Source organism: Papaver somniferum, unplaced genomic scaffold, assembly GCF_003573695.1.
Source record: "Papaver somniferum cultivar HN1 unplaced genomic scaffold, ASM357369v1 unplaced-scaffold_135, whole genome shotgun sequence".
In the NCBI taxonomy this organism is placed as follows: Eukaryota; Viridiplantae; Streptophyta; class Magnoliopsida; order Ranunculales; family Papaveraceae; genus Papaver; species Papaver somniferum.
The window spans coordinates 11,145,279-11,162,782 of NW_020622713.1; the positions used below are offsets into that span (position 1 = coordinate 11,145,279).

Genomic DNA, 17,504 nt, shown 5'->3' on the forward strand with positions numbered 1-17,504 from the left:
TTTTATTTATTTTGTAATCCGTATGTGTTGATAGTTTTATCACTAAAATTGTAGGTATTTTGTGAACAAGCATTTGGATTGTAGGTATTATGGAGACATGTACACCTACAATAGTAAATCGAAGTCCCAAAAACAGGATTATCTGAAGTTAAGACGCCAGTTGGACAACTTGACGACAAAAGATGTTGTCTTTTACCCTTACAAGAAGTATTTGGCTAAAAGAAAAGGAAAGATGGTTGGGTGCGCCGAGCAACAAAATTATTTTGGGACTTTGTTTCACCCAAGAGTGATATGTAATGTACAACCCCACGAGAGTTGCAAGACAATGCAGTTACGTACAAAAAATCCCAAAGGAGCACAAGAAGTTTAAAATCAATGAGACAAAAAGCGAGTCATTGGATAATACTATAAATTGTTCACCACCCTTTATCATCATGTGAATAATGGGAAGACAGAAGGTTCAACGGATATGCTATGGATGGTCCATTGAAAACAGATGATGAGGCAATTCCAGGTTACATGTCGTGGTACCTCAATGTTTCATATACTCGAGTGATACTAGTAAATGGGAGGTCCCGGGTAAAGGAACAAAGATACAACTCTCGAATAACTGGTGCATATTGTTACTCAATTATGGTTTTGTTAATGGTTTTAGCATTATTTGTTGATTGTTTGTTGTTTAAAATAGAAACAGAGAAGACGAGTCGGGTACTTGATAACCCAAGTAAAGCTAGATATCATGGAAGCGAAAATTCTTAAGGCCAATGAAAAGATGATTGATGAATTGAACAATCTCGTGGATGTAGAAGTGGGTGTAAAGTTTGGCGAAGCGGTGGAGGAGTATCCAAATAAAAATAGGAAGAGAGTCACCACAAAAAGGAACTCTACATGTGCATCGAGCAACGCCCAACCTGCTAAACGAGGATGAGGTGGACGTGGTCTTGATTGGGATTTTCATGAATGAATGATTTCAAACTTATGTCTTTGACTATGGATAATTATGGAGTCAAAACTTATTGTCGAATTATGCTTGGTTATATTCCTGGTTTATGAATGACTGAATCTGGTTTCTTTTGAAAATTGTTTGTGTTTGTTTAAGACACGACAAAAGATTCAACTACAATGTGTGTGCAAAAAATGCAGGATCTGGCAGTTTTTCATTTAGAATCGGTTTACATTGACCTATATAAAATCTTATTCTGACAGTTATCCAGGGGTTCACTTTTAGAATCGGTCTATGTGGTCATATCATGTAATTTGATTCCTGTGGGGAAAAGTGACAATTTTTCTGTAACTTTTTTTTGTCAAGAATCGAATTACATGTGCAATCGAAGTAAAGTGGCATTTTAGATCAGGAATAAATCGTACAATCAATAAAGAGTGCATTAGAGGGCAATGCAGTTTCAGGTTAGGTACCGAAGAGTGTCATATCTGGGCCTGGACATTAGGGTAGGTATTATAATTGAAAAAGGGAGTCCATTGAAGCCGGTGGATCGAGCCAAAGTCAATATCCTTTTCTTGGTTAAAATCTGATTTTTGAGAGGCATATTTTGACAACCTTCATAATCAGTCTATGTGGCACTCCATGTAATCCGATTCTTCTAAGAAAAAGTGACACCTTTTCTGTAACTTTTTATTCCAAGAATCGGATTACATGTGCAGTGTTAAAATCCGATTCTTGTAAGGACACAATCGTCCTATGTGTACATCTCTAAAATACGATTGTGTGAATTGAATCCAAAAAAAAAAAGAAAATAGTCGTTGAGCCTTTATCTATATAATGACAACCTCTTGGAGACACTCCCACATCACACACTTAGCCTTGAAAATGGAATGAAAACCGTATAAATATTGGTGTCTCATTAAAGATTTCTTTTACGGACGTACCACGAATCCCAATAACCGCTAACGGAGAGACTTGGCGTTTCGATTTAACTACATAAAAAGTGCAATGCGAGAGTATGTTAAAGTTACAAATATGGTGTAGCAACATCGTCCACAAGCTCCTCTTAGGGAAAAAGTGAGTAATCCAATAATATTTATAGTTACATCATCGTTAAAAGTTCGCATACTAACAATTAAGAATACATTGAATTTCAGCTGGAATATTTTAATGGGTTACGGAAAATTATTTGGGGAAACTAAGTTCATTCACCACAAAGAATATACGACTTTATACTGACGTGCTCAGAGATTCATTGTCTAACATTTGATGTTTCAAGTTCTAGAATTTCCATACTAAATCCTATATATGTGACATGCTAATTTCCTAAATTACATAACGAATATTTCGTTTCTGAAAGTAAGGTACAAACGAATTATATGGACACCCATAATCACCAATTTTAGCAATCGGTTTATGAGGGTACTGACAAAAACACTATCTTGGGTTCACATCATAATTTTTTGGTTAGACGCATGGAATTAGCTAAACATTTTATGCGAACAAATTCTGGATCGAGTTTAGAAAAATATTTTAAAATTTTCAAGTTTTGATGATGAATTAATGATAGTTAATTTCAGGATTAACTTGATTAAACATCATTTAATCGCCCAAATTAGCATTAATTAATCAGGGGTATTTTTCCCTTTAGTGGAATAGTAGGATAAGGGGTTATCCCATTTTACTTTAATATATTCATTTTTGTCGTGCAGTCCTTGGCCAAAATAATCACACCAGGATGCAAACTAGCAAGTAAAAAAATCATCCGAATTTTTGCTTCTTTTTCCCCTCTAATTCTCGAAAGAGAAATGAGAAATCTGAAAATGACTTGGAAAAAAAAGAAAAAAAAATAATTCTGACTGGGGACGAGTCAGAACCGAATCAGAATGGCAGGTGAGTGGGGATGATAATAATAATTTAATTTTTAGGTGATAGACGCATTTATGTGTCTAATATAGCTCATTTGTATATATTGTTAGTACTCGATATTGTACTTATTTGGTTATTTTATGTATTTGTAGGTGTTTTTGGAAAATAATCTCTTGCGGCGAATTTGGCTAAAAATGTGGCATTTGGACCTCCGTTGATAACGTACCGGAAGAGCCTCAGAAGTGTACCGGAAGTATCCCAGAAATACCCCGGAGGAACCCCGAAAAAAGTGCGGAAAATGCCCCAGAGGACACTTGTTATACGGACCCTTGATTTTGGATAAGGGGTGACCTAATTACTAAGGGGTGACCCATTTCCAGGAAGCTGCTAAAGGGACACCAGAACTGGATAGGGGGAGATCACATTTCTTCACGTTTTCAAATTAATGTTTTGGCGGGAAACTTCATGCATGTTTACTGGCAGAGTTGGATTCGATTAATGGACGGTTTCTAAAGAGATTCAACCCCTAAAATCAATTGGGCTGGATGTGAATGGACTAAACAGAGATGGTACATGTGTTTTGATCGATCAGATTGGGCTGGAATAGCCGGGAGAAGAAATCAGAGTCCAAATAGGACACGTATGGTTTTGTTTACGTTTCAAAGATTTTTTGAGGAGATTCTGGGAGAGTTTTACGCTAAATAAAACTCTACTTGGTCATGTTAAAATCTTGGGAGAGTTTTAGGGCAATAGAATAGCTCATAAACGCGTACAGGGAGATCAGAGAGAGATATTCTCTCAACAGCGCAGAGAAGAAAAAAGAAAAGAAAAAGTCGAATTCAGTAGAGATTTTTGGGGATTAAAAGACTATATAAGAGTTGGTTCAAGTCATATAAGGGTTAGAAACCCTTAGGAGAGAATTGGGAGTAGAGGATAGACGAGAAGAAGAAGTTACAGGAGATATTGCTGCTGCTGCTGCTGCCATTGAAGATCCTGAAGAACACGAAGAACAGACTCACATAGTCAGTCGTTCTTTAGCAGTCTTAAATAACAATACCAGTGTCGTTGTTTTACAGCATTAATGGCTTATCGTTTACAGCAGTCTTAAAAGCACTTACCCCTTTGTAACAGTGGCGCTGTAACACCACTACAGCGTTGCAAATTTCTGTTTCATCTTATATTCATCAATGAAAACACCTATTTTAGCCATGAATTCATCTTGTGAGTGTGTCTTTGGGATGAGGAGCTAAACCCAATCCCAGGGGTGATCCACTCTCACAATAATTATGTGGTAATCTCTATTTTATTAATTTATGCAATATTTTTATATGATTAATTGCATTGATAAAAATGATTTAAATGGTTTTTATTAATCAACTGTGTTTTCCCTTGATAATGCATGCTTAGTTTTAGACTCTTGATGCATTATAATTGTGATTAACATTTGATATTTTGGAAAATCTGCTTTTGGCAATATTTAGAATCAACCCAATTATTTAAATTGCATAGTAAAAAAATATTAGATCACATAAGTATTGTTGATTGGTGGAATCTTAACCCCTATTTCTCCATAAAATTTTACGTCAGTTTTCTATTTTCCTAAATTTTAGTTGAATCTAGAAATTTTGTTACCTTCACAAGTCTGAAAAGAACCTGTTACCACTACAGCTACAATCACTATTTGATAAACCATCAAATTTTTGGCGCCGCCGACGCGGACCTGTGTTTAGTTAGCATTTTTTTTTTTTTTGTTCTTCTTTATGTTTTTTGGGTTTTTTTTGTTTCCTTGCAGATTTTTGAAGATTGGAGCGAAAGACAATTTTGCCAAAGCTTGTGGTGATTTACTTAAAGTTTGGGAGCGAAAAGCAAAGCTAAAGGAGCGAAAGAAGAAGATTTTCTTTATTTTGTAAAAGAGAGAAAAAAAAAAAGAGTGACATTTTTATTTTTGTAATTTTTTTTTTATTAGACTTTCTTTTCTTTTGTATTTTTTTATGGACTTTGGACATTAATTTTGGGACATTTTTATTTTTATTTTTAAACCCAACGGAAGGGTACCCTTAAATATAAACTGTTTGCAGGGAAGGACGACGATTACGATATCGTCTCGGCCCCTCGGGTTCGCACACGGCATAGGAGTCGTGGCCCGAGTCGACTTCAGCGGTTCTTCGCCCGTCTGGTACGGGAGGTAAAATTCTAAACACCCGCGAATCTCCTGCAAGCGGGTTACTGGACTCCTTAAGGTGAATATATGCTGAGGACTTGAATATGGACTGTTTTTAAATTCCTAGTAAAGGGCAAGGACTGGACCATATAAGATAAGGGTTCGGATTTCATCACCGCTCCCTTCTTGCCCGCCTTAGGAAAATGAAACGTAAAGCGAACCTAAGCCTAAAATATGATTAGAAAGAGACCTATAGGGTATCGAGCTTAACAGGACAATCATTCGAAAAATATTGGTTACTCTTTTAAGCACACCTCAAAGTTCTTGACGGTTTATGTGAGTTTAATGCGTGACTGCGCCGCATTGGATCGGTGAGGTTTTGGGTATCAAAGCTCCATTGAGCTTCCCTCGCCTCGATTCAACTTACATTGGCTCGGATTGATTCCAGAGGGGTGTGCTCAAATTGTAACGAATTCCCTTTCGAAGGATTAGAAGCTGGTCTAGAAACAATCTAAGTGGAGCCATCATGCTTGTTGTTTGCTAGAAATCTTTAGGTTTGCTGTGGTAAAGTCGAGTCAGCATGTTGTGTGAATGCTAGAACCTTCCTGTTAGGATTTTTTTTATTTCTTTTTGATTTCTTTTTAGTGTATGCCCGATTTTGTTAGGGCTTGGAAAAGAGATACTCTAGGTCGATTGATTAGCGAAAAACCTAGTAGTTCTTCTGATTTAAGCAGGGAGCTCGAAGATTCTTCTTTTGAGAGCCCTGTTTTTGGAAACTTCAGTTTTGAGAATTTATCTCTGAGTGACAAAAGTACCCCTAGTACTTCTGTTGTGCCAGCGATGGCAACTTTGAAAGATTACATGTTCCCAACTAGGACCAACCGAGCTTCATGCATTAAATTGCCAGCCACTACGGCTAATTTCGAGATAAAACCTAGTATTCTTCAAATGATCCCTATATTCTTAGGAAAAGATGATGAGAACCCTTATTTTCATATTAGGGACTTTGAGGAAATCTGTGGGACAATTAGGATAAAGACCTTACGATGAAGTCTTGAAACTTAAGATGTTTCCCTTTTCCTTGAGAGATAAAGCCAAGACCTGGCTAACAACCTACCGTCTGAATCCATAGAAACATGGCAGGAACTTATCGCTGCCTTCTATATGAAATTCTACCCTAAGCATAAAACTGCAGCTGTTAGGCAGAAAATTAGTGCTAGTGTGCAACAAGAGGGAGAGTCTCTTTATAGGTTTTTAGAGCGATTCAATGATCTCCTATCTCAGTGTCCTCACCATGGATTTGATAATATGAAACTTGTACAGATTATTTATGATGGTTTAGACTATTCGACCAAAGCCATGGTTGAGTCTATGTGCGCTGGTGAGTTCACTAGTAAAAATGCTGATGATGCTTTTACCTTCTTAGGAGCTATCGCTGAAAAATCCCAACAGTGGGAATCTTGTGTTGAACCCCCTAAAAGACTCTTGGTCAATAGAAGTAGCACCAATATGGTAGATACGAGTTTTGCGTCAGATGCTAAGTTTTGCTTTTATCCAGAAGGTTAGAAGCTTTGGAAATGGGTCAGTCTAAAAATAGGTCCCTTGTTGAACCTAATAGAGCCTCTCAAGTCTCTAGTTGTGGAATAGAGCCCGATAATTCATTTTGGGAAGGTCAGGTTAGTGAAGACAAGCCCATGCTGTCTATAACAATCTAGGTTTGAGAACCGTCAGAAGTTTGACCCATACTCAGAAACCTACAACCCTGGTTGGAGAAACCATCCTAATTTCTCTTGGTCTAAGGGCCAGAGTCAAGGCCAGTCTAGCAATTCTCAGCCTCCCCCAGGTTTTGGTTTTAAGAACTCTTCAGGTCAAACCCAGTTTCAGAACACTTCCGAGAAAAAGATCTCTACCTTAGAGGATACTCTCACTATGTTAGCAAATAACCATGAAATGCTAACAAAGAACCACATGAGCTTTCAACAAGAAACTAGGCAAGAATTGAAGAATAATTCCCAGAGTCTTGCCAAATTAGAACTTCAAGTAGGACAAATAGCTAAGTTCATAAGTGAGAGAGAAGATGGAAGGTTCCCTAGTCGTACTGATCCCAACCCAAAAGGAGAGAAATCGTACAATCATGTGAATGCTGTCACAACCCTTAGGAGTGGAAAGAAAGTTGACAACAAGGTTGCCATGCCTGATAGTGAACATGCTGTAGTTCACCCTGCTGAGCCAGAAAATGAGGAGACTGATAGAGTCTCCAAAGAGACCAATGAGGGTCCTGTTGAGCCCGGCTTTGTTCCCAGAGCCCCATTCCCCAGCTGCTAGTTCCGACTAAGAGGGAGTCCAACTTTAATGATATATTGGAGGTTTTTAAGCAGGTTAATATCAACCTTCCATTATTAGATGCAATTAGGCAGATTCCCTCTTATGCCAAGTTCCTTAAGGACTTGTGTACGCGAAAGCGTAAGCTCAGTGTCCAGAAGAAAGCCTTCATAGCTAGTCATGTGAGTTCTATTATTCAGAATACCACTACTCCTAAGTATAAAGACCCAGGGTCCCCTACCATTGCTTGTACAATAGGTAAGTACCGTGTTGAGAAAGCTTTGCTTGACTTAGGAGCCAGTGTGAATTTACTTCCATATCATGTGTACCTTAAGCTAGGACTTGGTGAGATGAAACCTACCCAGATGACACTTCAGTTAGCTGATAGGTCCGTTAAAATTCCTCGTGGTGTGATCGAGGATGTTCTCATAGAGGTTGACAAGTTTATTTATCCAGTGGATTTTGTTATCCTAGATACCCAACCTGTCCCTGACCCAGAGAACCAAATACCAGTGATTTTAGGTCGCCCGTTTTTAGCTACATCCAATGCGATCATTAACTGTCGAAATGGTATTATGAATTTGTCTTTTGGTAATATGACTATTGAGCTGAACATTTTTAATATTAGTAAGCTACCCTCTGAACTAGATGACTCGAATATAGAAGAGGTGAACATGATAGGAACATTAGTCGAGGAGTCATTACCAAACACTTTGTTAGAAGATCCATTAGAAAAATGCCTAGCTCACTTTGGGATTGATTTTGATGATGATAATGTAATTAATGAGGTGAATGCTTTGTTAGATTCAACCCCTTTGTTAGATACTAGTAATGGATGGAAACCTAAGTTCGAACCACTACCAGTTTCTAAGTCTACCCTAGTTCCTTCTTTAGAAGAGCCTCCTAAGTTGGACCTAAAACCATTGCCAGATACCCTGAAGTATGTGTTTTTAGGCCCGTCTGAGACTTTACCTGTGATTGTTTCTTCCGACTTGGATATAGATCAGGAAAGTAGGCTAGTAACCGTCCTTCAAAACAACAAGGAAGCTTTAGGGTGGACCATAGCAGACATTAAGGGTATAAGTCCTACTGTTTGTATGCATCAGATCTATTTAGAGGAAGACACCAAACCTTCTAGGGAGATGCAACGTCGACTAAACCCCAATATGAAAGAAGTAGTTCGAACTGAGGTTCTTAAGCTATTAGATGCAGGAATTATCTACCCTATTTCAGACAGTAAGTGGGTCAGCCCCGTTCAGGTTGTTCCCAAGAAATCTGGTATTACTGTAGTCCAGAATATAACAATGAGTTAATCCCGACCCGAATGACCACGGGTTGGCGTGTTTGTATTGACTATAGGAAATTGAACAAGGTCACTAGGAAGGACCACTTTCCCCTTCCCTTCATCGACCAGATGCTAGAGAGATTAGCTGGACATAGTCACTACTCTGCTTTTTAGATGGCTACTCTGGATATAATCAGATCGTTATTGCCCCAGAAGACCAGGAGAAAACCACTTTTACCTGTCCCTTTGGTACCTTTGCGTATAGACGCATGCCTTTCGGGCTATGTAATGCCCCTGCGACTTTTCAGCGTTGCATGATGAGCATATTTTCTGACATGGTAGAACGGTTCTTAGAGGTCTTTATGGATGATTTTTCAGTGTTTGGTTCGTCTTTCGATGAGTGCTTGCATCATTTGTCATTAGTTTTGACTAGGTGTAAGGAAAAGAATTTAGTGCTTAATTGGGAGAAATGTCACTTTATGGTTCGTTCAGGAATTGTTCTAGGGCATATTGTATCTTCAAAGGGTATAGAGGTGGATAGAGCAAAAGTTGACCTTATTAAAACTTTACCGGTCCCAAAAACCGTAAGAGATATTAGGTCATTCTTAGGACATGCTGGTTTTTATCGTCGTTTCATTAAGGATTTTAGCTTGATGTCTAGACCTCTTTGCAATTTGCTTGCAAAAGATGTTAAGTTTGTTTTTGATGATGCTTGTTTAGAGGCTTTTGAGAAGCTTAAGTCATTACTCACTACCGCCCCCATAGTCCAGGCACCCAACTGGAACCTACCCTTTGAGATCATGTGTGATGCTTCAGATTATGCTATTGGTGTTGTGCTAGGTCAGCGAGAAAATAAGTTACTTCATGTGATTTACTATGCTAGCAAAACTCTGAATGATGCCCAGTTGAACTATACCACTACCGAGAAGGAACTATTAGCCATTGTGTTTGCCTTAGACAAGTTTAGACCCTATCTCTTAGGTTCTAAGATCATCATATATACTGATCATGCTGCTTTAAAATATCTTTTGTCTAAGAAGGATACTAAACCTAGATTGATTAGGTGGATTCTGTTGTTGCAAGAGTTTTTCTCCAGACATTAGAGACAAAAAGGGTGCCGAAAATGTTGTAGCAGATCGCTTGTCTAGGCTAGTTGTTAGTTCCCCAGATGATTCCCTTCCTATAAGGGATAGCTTTCCTGATGAACAATTGTTCTTTGTTACCCAATTACCTTGGTATGCGAATATAGTGAACTATCTTGTTACTGGTCGAATGCCCCAACATTGGGGTAAACAAGATCGTTCTAGATTTTTAGCTGAGGTTAAGCACTATTTTTGGAATGATCCTTATTTGTTTAAGTATTGCCCAGACCAGATTATTAGGAGATGTATACCTGAGAGTGACCAGTCCAGTATTATTTCCTTTTGTCATGATCATGCTTGTGGGGGTCACTTTAGTGCTAAGAAAACTGCTGCTAAGATATTGCAGTGTGGATTCTATTGGCCTTCGTTGTTTAAAGACTCCCACAGTTACTGCGTTACTTGTGAACGATGCCAGAAATTAGGAACCATTTCCCGTAGGAACATGATGCCCTTGAACCATATTTTAATTGTTGAGGTCTTTGATGTGTGGGGTATTGACTTTATGGGTCCGTTTCCTAATTCTTTTGGTAACCTATACATCCTTCTCGCCGTAGACTATGTCTCTAAGTGGATTAAGGCGGTTGCGTGTAAAACCAATGACCATAGGATTGTGATTGAGTTCTTGAAAAATAATATACTTACACGTTTTGGTACACCGCGAGCTATAATTAGTGATGGAGGGTCGCACTTTTGTAATGGGACTTTTAGACTTCTGATGAAGAAATATGGTATTACACATAAGTTAGCTACCCCATATCATCCACAGACTAGTGGTCAGGTAGAGGTTTCCAATAGGGAGATAAAACGTATATTAGAGAAAACAGTTAATCCTAATCGGAAAGACTGGTCGTCTAGGCTTACTGATGCCTTATGGGCTTACCGTACTGCGTTTAAGACACCCATTGGAATGTCGCCTTATCGGCTTGTTTATGGCAAGGCATGTCACTTACCTGTTGAGTTAGAACACAGAGCTTATTGGGCTGTTAAGCAGCTAAATTTTTCACTTGACAAGGCAGGAGCCCATAGGAAACTCCAGCTCAATGAGTTGGACGAGATTCGTATAGATGCTTACGATAGTGCGAAGGAGTATAAGAACAAAATGAAACTTGTGCATGATAGAAACATATTACGAAAGTCATTTTCTCCAGGTCAAAAAGTTCTTTTGTATGACACTCGTTTGCATCTATTCCCCGGGAAACTGCGCTCTCGGTGGACCGGTCCTTTTGTGGTCCGTACTGTTTTTCCTCATGGAGCTGTTGAGATCGAGACACTGGATGGTAGTAGTTCTTCAAAGGTTAACGGTCAGCGATTGAAGCCCTTTTTAGAGCCTTTTCCTACAGGTGATGTTGAGGAGGTCCCTCTGGAGGACCCTGTTTACCCTTGATTGACCATCGAGGCGATTTGTATGTTGTATAATTTTTGCATTCAGTTTTTGGTTTCACTTCACTCAGGTACTATCTTTCCGAACTCTCTATTTACTATTTCCTCATGTTACTTATATTCTTGGTACTGTTCTTTCATGAGAAACATTGAGGACAATGTTAGATTTAAGTTTGGGGGTGGGGAAGAAACTGTTTGTTAGCTTTTAGTTGCAATAAATAAACTCCAGAGCCTAGAAATTTATGCCTATTGAGGATTGCACTAACTAATCTAAGTGGATGGAAGCATTTTGATTGTAGGAGTTTGAGGAACCAATCTGATTAGATGGAAACATCTAAAGAGTCTATTCATAAAAGCACAAAGCTCAGGTGTTAGAAATAACATGATAGTTTCACCATATCTCGTTGAGTCCTTTTCACTTCTATTTTTTTTTTTTTAAACTATGTTTCTCTAAGTGATAGGTGGGGCCCACGATTCAAGTTGTTACCAATGCTAGGGTGAATTAGAGTGATTGAGATACCAAAAAAAAAAAAAAAAAAAAAAAAAAAAAAAAAAAAAAAAAAAGAAAGAAAGAAAATAAATTGAGACCAGACCATTTGACCAAAAGGAATAAATTCAATAAAGTCGACCACTGGTACCCTTGTATATGCCAGTTGTGTTGACCTAGAGTTAGGTTATCGACCACTGGTACCCTTGTATATGTCAGTGTGTTGATATTAGTCAGACTGGTATCTCAATCCATTAGGATAGGTTCATTTTGGCGGAGGCCTTCAGACAGATATGGGAAACGTCGTTCACTTAGTAAACATCAAAACCATCTATGTTTTTCTATATCCATCTTCTTGATCTATCCATGTGATTAGTTTTGACTCCGAATATGATGTCCATAGTGCAACTATCTGAGTAGAGCTCTGTCACTTTATATGAATTTTAGTATGCTTGAGTGCAAACTCGTATACAACAATTGGAATTTCGCATCAGGGTACTTCTTCCTGTAGTCAATAAGTATGCCAACCAAGGAGATTCTTTAGTGCCTTCCAAGGTTCTGCGTAGACAGCTAAGGTCTGGAGTACAGGTTTTGTGGGTATATCTCTGGTAAGCCCTCCCGAGACTATAACTCGGCCACTAGGGCCACCTAGGGGTTTAAAGGCTTATTGCATACGTTAAATGCAATCGACGATGCCTGCGACAGTGAGTTAGGATTTTATTTTGTAGTTTTGATTTGCTCGGGACTAGCAAATAATAAGTTTGGGGGTATTTGATAGACGCATTTATGTGTCTAATATAGCTCATTTGTATATATTGTTAGTACTCGATATTGTACTTATTTGGTTATTTTATGTATTTGTAGGTGTTTTTGGAAAATAATCTCTTGCGGCGAATTTGGCTAAAAATGTGGCATTTGGACCTCCGTTGATAACGTATCGGAAGAGCCTCAGAAGTGTACCGGAAGTATCCCAGAAATACCCCGGAGGAACCCCGAAAAAAGTGCGGAAAATGCCCGAGAGGACACTTGTTATACGGACCCTTGATTTTGGATAAAGGGTAACCTAATTACTAAGGGGTGACCCATTTCCAGGCAGCTGCTAAAGGGACACCAGAACTGGATAGGGGAAGATCACATTTCTTCACGTTTTCAAATTAATGTTTTGGCGGGAAACTTCATGCATGTTTACTAGCAGAGTTGGATTCGATTAATGGACGGTTTCTAAAGAGATTCAACCCCTAAAATCAGTTGGGCTGGATGTGAATGGACTAAACAGAGATGGTACATGTGTTTTGATCGATCAGATTGGGCTGGAATAGCCGGGAGAAGAAATCAGAGTCCAAATAGGACACGTATGGTTCTGTTTACGTTTCAAAGATTTTTTGAGGAGATTCTGGGAGAGTTTTACGCTAAAGAAAACTCTACTTGGTCATGTTAAAATCTTGGGAGAGTTTTGGGGCAATAGAATAGCTCATAAACGCGTACAGGGAGATCAGAGAGAGATATTCTCTCAACAGCGCAGAGAAGAAAAAAGAAAAGAAAAAGTCGGATTCAGTAGAGATTTTTGGGGATTAAAAGACTATATAAGAGTTGGTTCAAGTCATATAAGGGTTAGAAACCCTTAGGAGAGAATTGGGAGTAGAGGATAGACGAGAAGAAGAAGTTACAGGAGATATTGCTGCTGCTGCTGCTGCCATTGAAGATCCTGAAGAACACGAAGAACAGACTCACATAGTCAGTCGTTCTTTAGCAGTCTTAAATAACAATACCAGTGTCGTTGTTTTACAGCATTAATGGCTTATCGTTTACAGCAGTCTTAAAAGCACTTACCCCTTTGTAACAGTGGCGCTGTAACACCATTACAGCGTTGCAAATTTCTGTTTCATCTTATATTCATCAATGAAAACACCTATTTTAGCCATGAATTCATCTTGTGAGTGTGTCTTTGGGATGAGGAGCTAAACCCAATCCCAGGGGTGATCCACTCTCACAATAATTATGTGGTAATCTCTATTTTATTAATTTATGCAATATTTTTATATGATTAATTGCATTGATAAAAATATTTAAATGGTTTTTATTAATCAACAGTGTTTTCCCTTGATAATGCATGCTTAGTTTTAGACTCTTGATGCATTATACTTGTGATTAACATTTGATATTTTGGAAAATCTGCTTTTGGCAATATTTAGAATCAACCCAATTATTTAAATTGCATAGTAAAAAAATATTAGATCACATAAGTATTGTTGATTGGTGGAATCTTAACCCCTATTTCTCCATAAAATTTTACGTCAGTTTTCTATTTTCCTAAATTTTATTTAAATCTAGAAATTTTGTTACCTTCACAAGTCTGAAAAGAACCTGTTACCACTACAGCTACAATCACTATTTGATAAACCATCATTCGGGCACCCCATAATTTAATTATCAGAAGATTATGAAAGAAGCTATAGAGGTTTTAGAAGAACGTAATAACTTTTTGGGTTTCAAGTTCATTTACAGAACTGATAATTTAGTGGTTGACAATTTACCGGTGGAGACCGGGAAATCTTCAATTTTCAGTTCTTGGAAAAAGACATACTTACCTTCTTAGATAATTTTATCAGGATGGATATATATATATATATATATATATATATATATATATATATATATATATATATATATATATATGCAAGTTGGAGACATCAGACATCGTACCCAGACGGGCTGGGGGAAACAGCGCCTGGCATCCGACGTCCTTTGTGACCGTAAAGTCCCACTAAAGCTGAAAGGTAAGTTCTACAAAGTAGCAATTAGACCTGCGATGTTATATGGAGCGGAATGCTGGGCAACAAATAGCCGAGACGTTTTGAAGCTACATAGCGCAGAAATGAGAACGCTGAGATAGGCATGCAGACATACGAGGCATGACAAGATACGGAATGAATATTTGCGTAAGAAAATTGTCATAGCCCCGATTGAGGAGATGCTCACCCAACATAGACTGTGTTGGTTTGGACATCTCCAACGAAGACCGCCTGATGCACCGGTCCATTCGGGTTGCATCAGGCGTCCTGAAGGTAGGATGAAGCGTAGGGGTCGGCCGAAAGTGACATGGAACGAGTCGGTCAAGCGGGATTTGAACAAGCGAAACTTATCAGCGGAGCAGGCGTTGGACAGAAAGGTCTGGAAAGCGGCGATCCACGTGGAGGAGGTAGGATTTAGGTACGAAGACTAACCACCCCCTTCCTTTATTTTCTTTATGTTCTAACCTTATCTAGTCCCCCAAACGAGAGAACACGTAATGATAACCCTATAGTCGGGGAAAGGGAATTTACCCTGTATCCCTACAGTAGGCAGGATTGTGAAGGGGAATCCCCCGTAGCCCTGCAACCCGGGTCGGATGGAAGTTTTCTGCCCGTGTTTAGGGTTGAGAATCCGTAAATCCTTAAACACGGTAATCAACTATTCATCGGGCCAAAAAAACAAAATAAGAGCGGCGCAGCAAGCGTCAAGGACTGTTTCCCACCATAGCGTGGGTTGTGCAAGGCTTGGGCAAGCCGGCGTAAAAACTATGTCCTATTTTGGGAGTTAACATTGTCTCCTACCAGACCCGGTACTTGCTACTGGGAATGAGTTTCGGTTCTCGGATATATATATGCAGTAAAAACTATGTCGTACATTTTATGAGATTACTTCCTAGCCGACCCGGCACTTACTACTAGAAAAAATTTCGGATTTATATTTGGATTTAGATATATATGCGGTAGTTAAAAAGAAGATTACAATACTGCCAAAATAGTTGGCAGAAATGGAGGTTTATTGTCTAGTGATCACAACAGGGGCAATGTCCAGAGGTGCTAAATTGACAACATCCTGACTGGTTCCTTTGTTAAATGTATTTTCCATCTTTATCAATTTCTTTTTCTTCTGGAGTTGTCGATTTGGTCCCCAGTCGGACGAAATCCGATGCTGATTTGGAAAAGAAAAAGAAAAAAAGAGGCAATCCTGAGTTGGGACGAGTCAGACCCGAATCAGATATATTAATTTTAAGGGCACCCCATGAATAAAACGAACCAGGCTTGGTTTTTTAGTCGAAACAACAAAAGAAAAGAAATTCTCATCGTTGAGTTGAGCCTCTCCTCCCTCCCTCTCTCCCTCCATCGCCGCACATCTCATCCTCATTTGAAGGCAGGCAGGCAGCCAGCCAGACCAGTAAGAAGATCAATTCTGACTTATGAATAATATTGATTTGATTAGGGTTTGTTTCTTTTGTTCGGATTTTACCATTTGTTTTCATCATTTATTTATTCTTGAAGCAATTTGATTTCATCATAGTCGAGGTTCATTTTAATTTCTTAGGGGTGGGTTGGTTTCAACTTTTCTTATTTGTTTGGTGAATTAGGTAGTTGTTTGAAAAATTAGGGATATTTCAATTTTCCTATTTGTTTTTAAAAATTAGGGCTTTTTACGATTTTTCCTTTTTTTTTTTAAATTAGGGTTTTTCTATAACATCATAATAGTTGCTTGTAATTTATGGCTGGTGATCTTCTATTAATGTTGAATGCTGTCATTACATGTTGTTAGGGAAGTAGAAAGATCAGATGGCACTAAAAAGTGTCACAAAAATGTTATCCCAGAGGTTGTTTTCCAGGGGCACTAGAGGCATTGTTACCAATACTGGAGGACGAACTGAGACCAGCAAACATGTAACAATATTATTTCATTATTGGATTTGGATTTTGATTTGTTCATCTTTTAACAACTAGTCAAAACAAACCTTCTTACTTGTAGTGTTGAATAATCTATCAGATTACGGATGAAAAATTGCGAAGTCTTTGTGAACGCTTTGAGCAGGCTACTGCAGAAGCAAAGGAATTCATCGATGAATGCAATGCTGTCTTTGTAAGCCCCTTCCTTCCATCCCTATCTTTATTTCCTTTTGCTTTTTCTACTCTATGTCTGCCTATTAGAGGATTGACCAGCTAATTTACCCATGTGCAATGCTACAAGTATTATGGATGTCACTTTAAATTGCACTGCACTGCACTGATTATTATTATTATAATGTTTCTTTGCAGGCCCTAAAAAGGGCATTCCCCTTTGATCGACAGTTATGGGCATCGTTCCTTTTAGGTCTTGGTGTCAGCGCAGTTCAGAAGTTTCAAGAAATCGTGAAAATGAGAAATGCCATCGAAGATAAAAAGAACCAGTTGTCAGCTCTTCGTAATGCCATCAAAGATAAAGAATCCCCTCGTCAAGAGTTACGAGCGCCAGCTTTATCAGCATAAGATATGAGCGCTAAGTTATTTAATTTCTCAGGCATGAGCTTACTTTAAGTTATGTCAGTTTACTATTATTAGCTAGGTGAAGTATTCACCGGAACCTCTGACAATATAAGTAGCCTGTAATGTGGGGGTTATACATCTCCTAACTTTAACTTCTGTATCTATGTGCGCATGGTGTGATCCTTTTAAACGAGCAATGCTCCCATTGTCTATATCTATATCTATTAGAATCATCAACTATTTCAACTTAACTAGTGTTTTTCTAAGTGTTGTGATGAAATCCTGTTGATGTGATGAGCAATGAAGAAGACTGATCTGCTTTGATTAGGAAAGAGGTAAGTTTTCGACCCTTTTCTGACTTTTATTTGCTTCTGTCTTGTATGCTTAGATCACCTGTACTGCTGTTCGAGGCATGTGTAGAGCAGTATGAAGTTACCAACTCCCTTTTATGCCATGATAAGCAGCAAAGACTTTTCTAGTCTTGTTCAAGGAAGGTATGCAATAAAGAAAAACATCAGCTACCTAGAGTTCCTGCTGAGTAGTGTCCTGCTCTTGCTTGTAGCAATTGCCCTTGCTTAGGGGTTTTCCTCCTCGTAGTGGAAAATGGAATAGGTAGTTGTAATCAGTTAAGACTGGGGATAG

General features: G+C 38.5%; 1 protein-coding gene across 2 annotated transcripts; it reads left to right on the forward strand.

Annotated features, from left to right (window-relative positions):
- The first annotated feature begins 15,634 nt into the window (after positions 1 to 15,634).
- Positions 15,635 to 17,095, forward strand: LOC113333930. 2 transcript variants are annotated; one of them, XM_026580291.1, is made up of 4 exons: positions 15,635 to 15,789; positions 16,162 to 16,283; positions 16,387 to 16,479; positions 16,656 to 17,095. In XM_026580291.1, exons 2-4 carry the CDS (start codon positions 16,179 to 16,181, stop codon positions 16,863 to 16,865), a joined length of 408 nt encoding a protein of 135 aa, XP_026436076.1. In that variant the 5' UTR covers positions 15,635 to 15,789; positions 16,162 to 16,178; the 3' UTR covers positions 16,866 to 17,095. The 2 variants fall into 2 exon arrangements, with proteins under 2 accessions (XP_026436076.1, XP_026436077.1); XM_026580292.1 differs by having other exon boundaries at positions 15,661 to 15,835.
- The last annotated feature ends 409 nt before the right edge of the window (positions 17,096 to 17,504 follow it).

Excerpts from the sequence above, each read along its gene's own strand:
- LOC113333930 (XM_026580291.1), top strand. The coding sequence starts at position 16,179 with ATGGCACTAAAAAGTGTCACAAAAATGTTATCCCAGAGGTTGTTTTCC. Across the intron at positions 16,284-16,386 it reads GAACTGAGACCAGCAAACAT|ATTACGGATGAAAAATTGCG; the intron begins GTAACAATATTA and ends ATAATCTATCAG. Across the intron at positions 16,480-16,655 it reads ATGAATGCAATGCTGTCTTT|GCCCTAAAAAGGGCATTCCC; the intron begins GTAAGCCCCTTC and ends GTTTCTTTGCAG.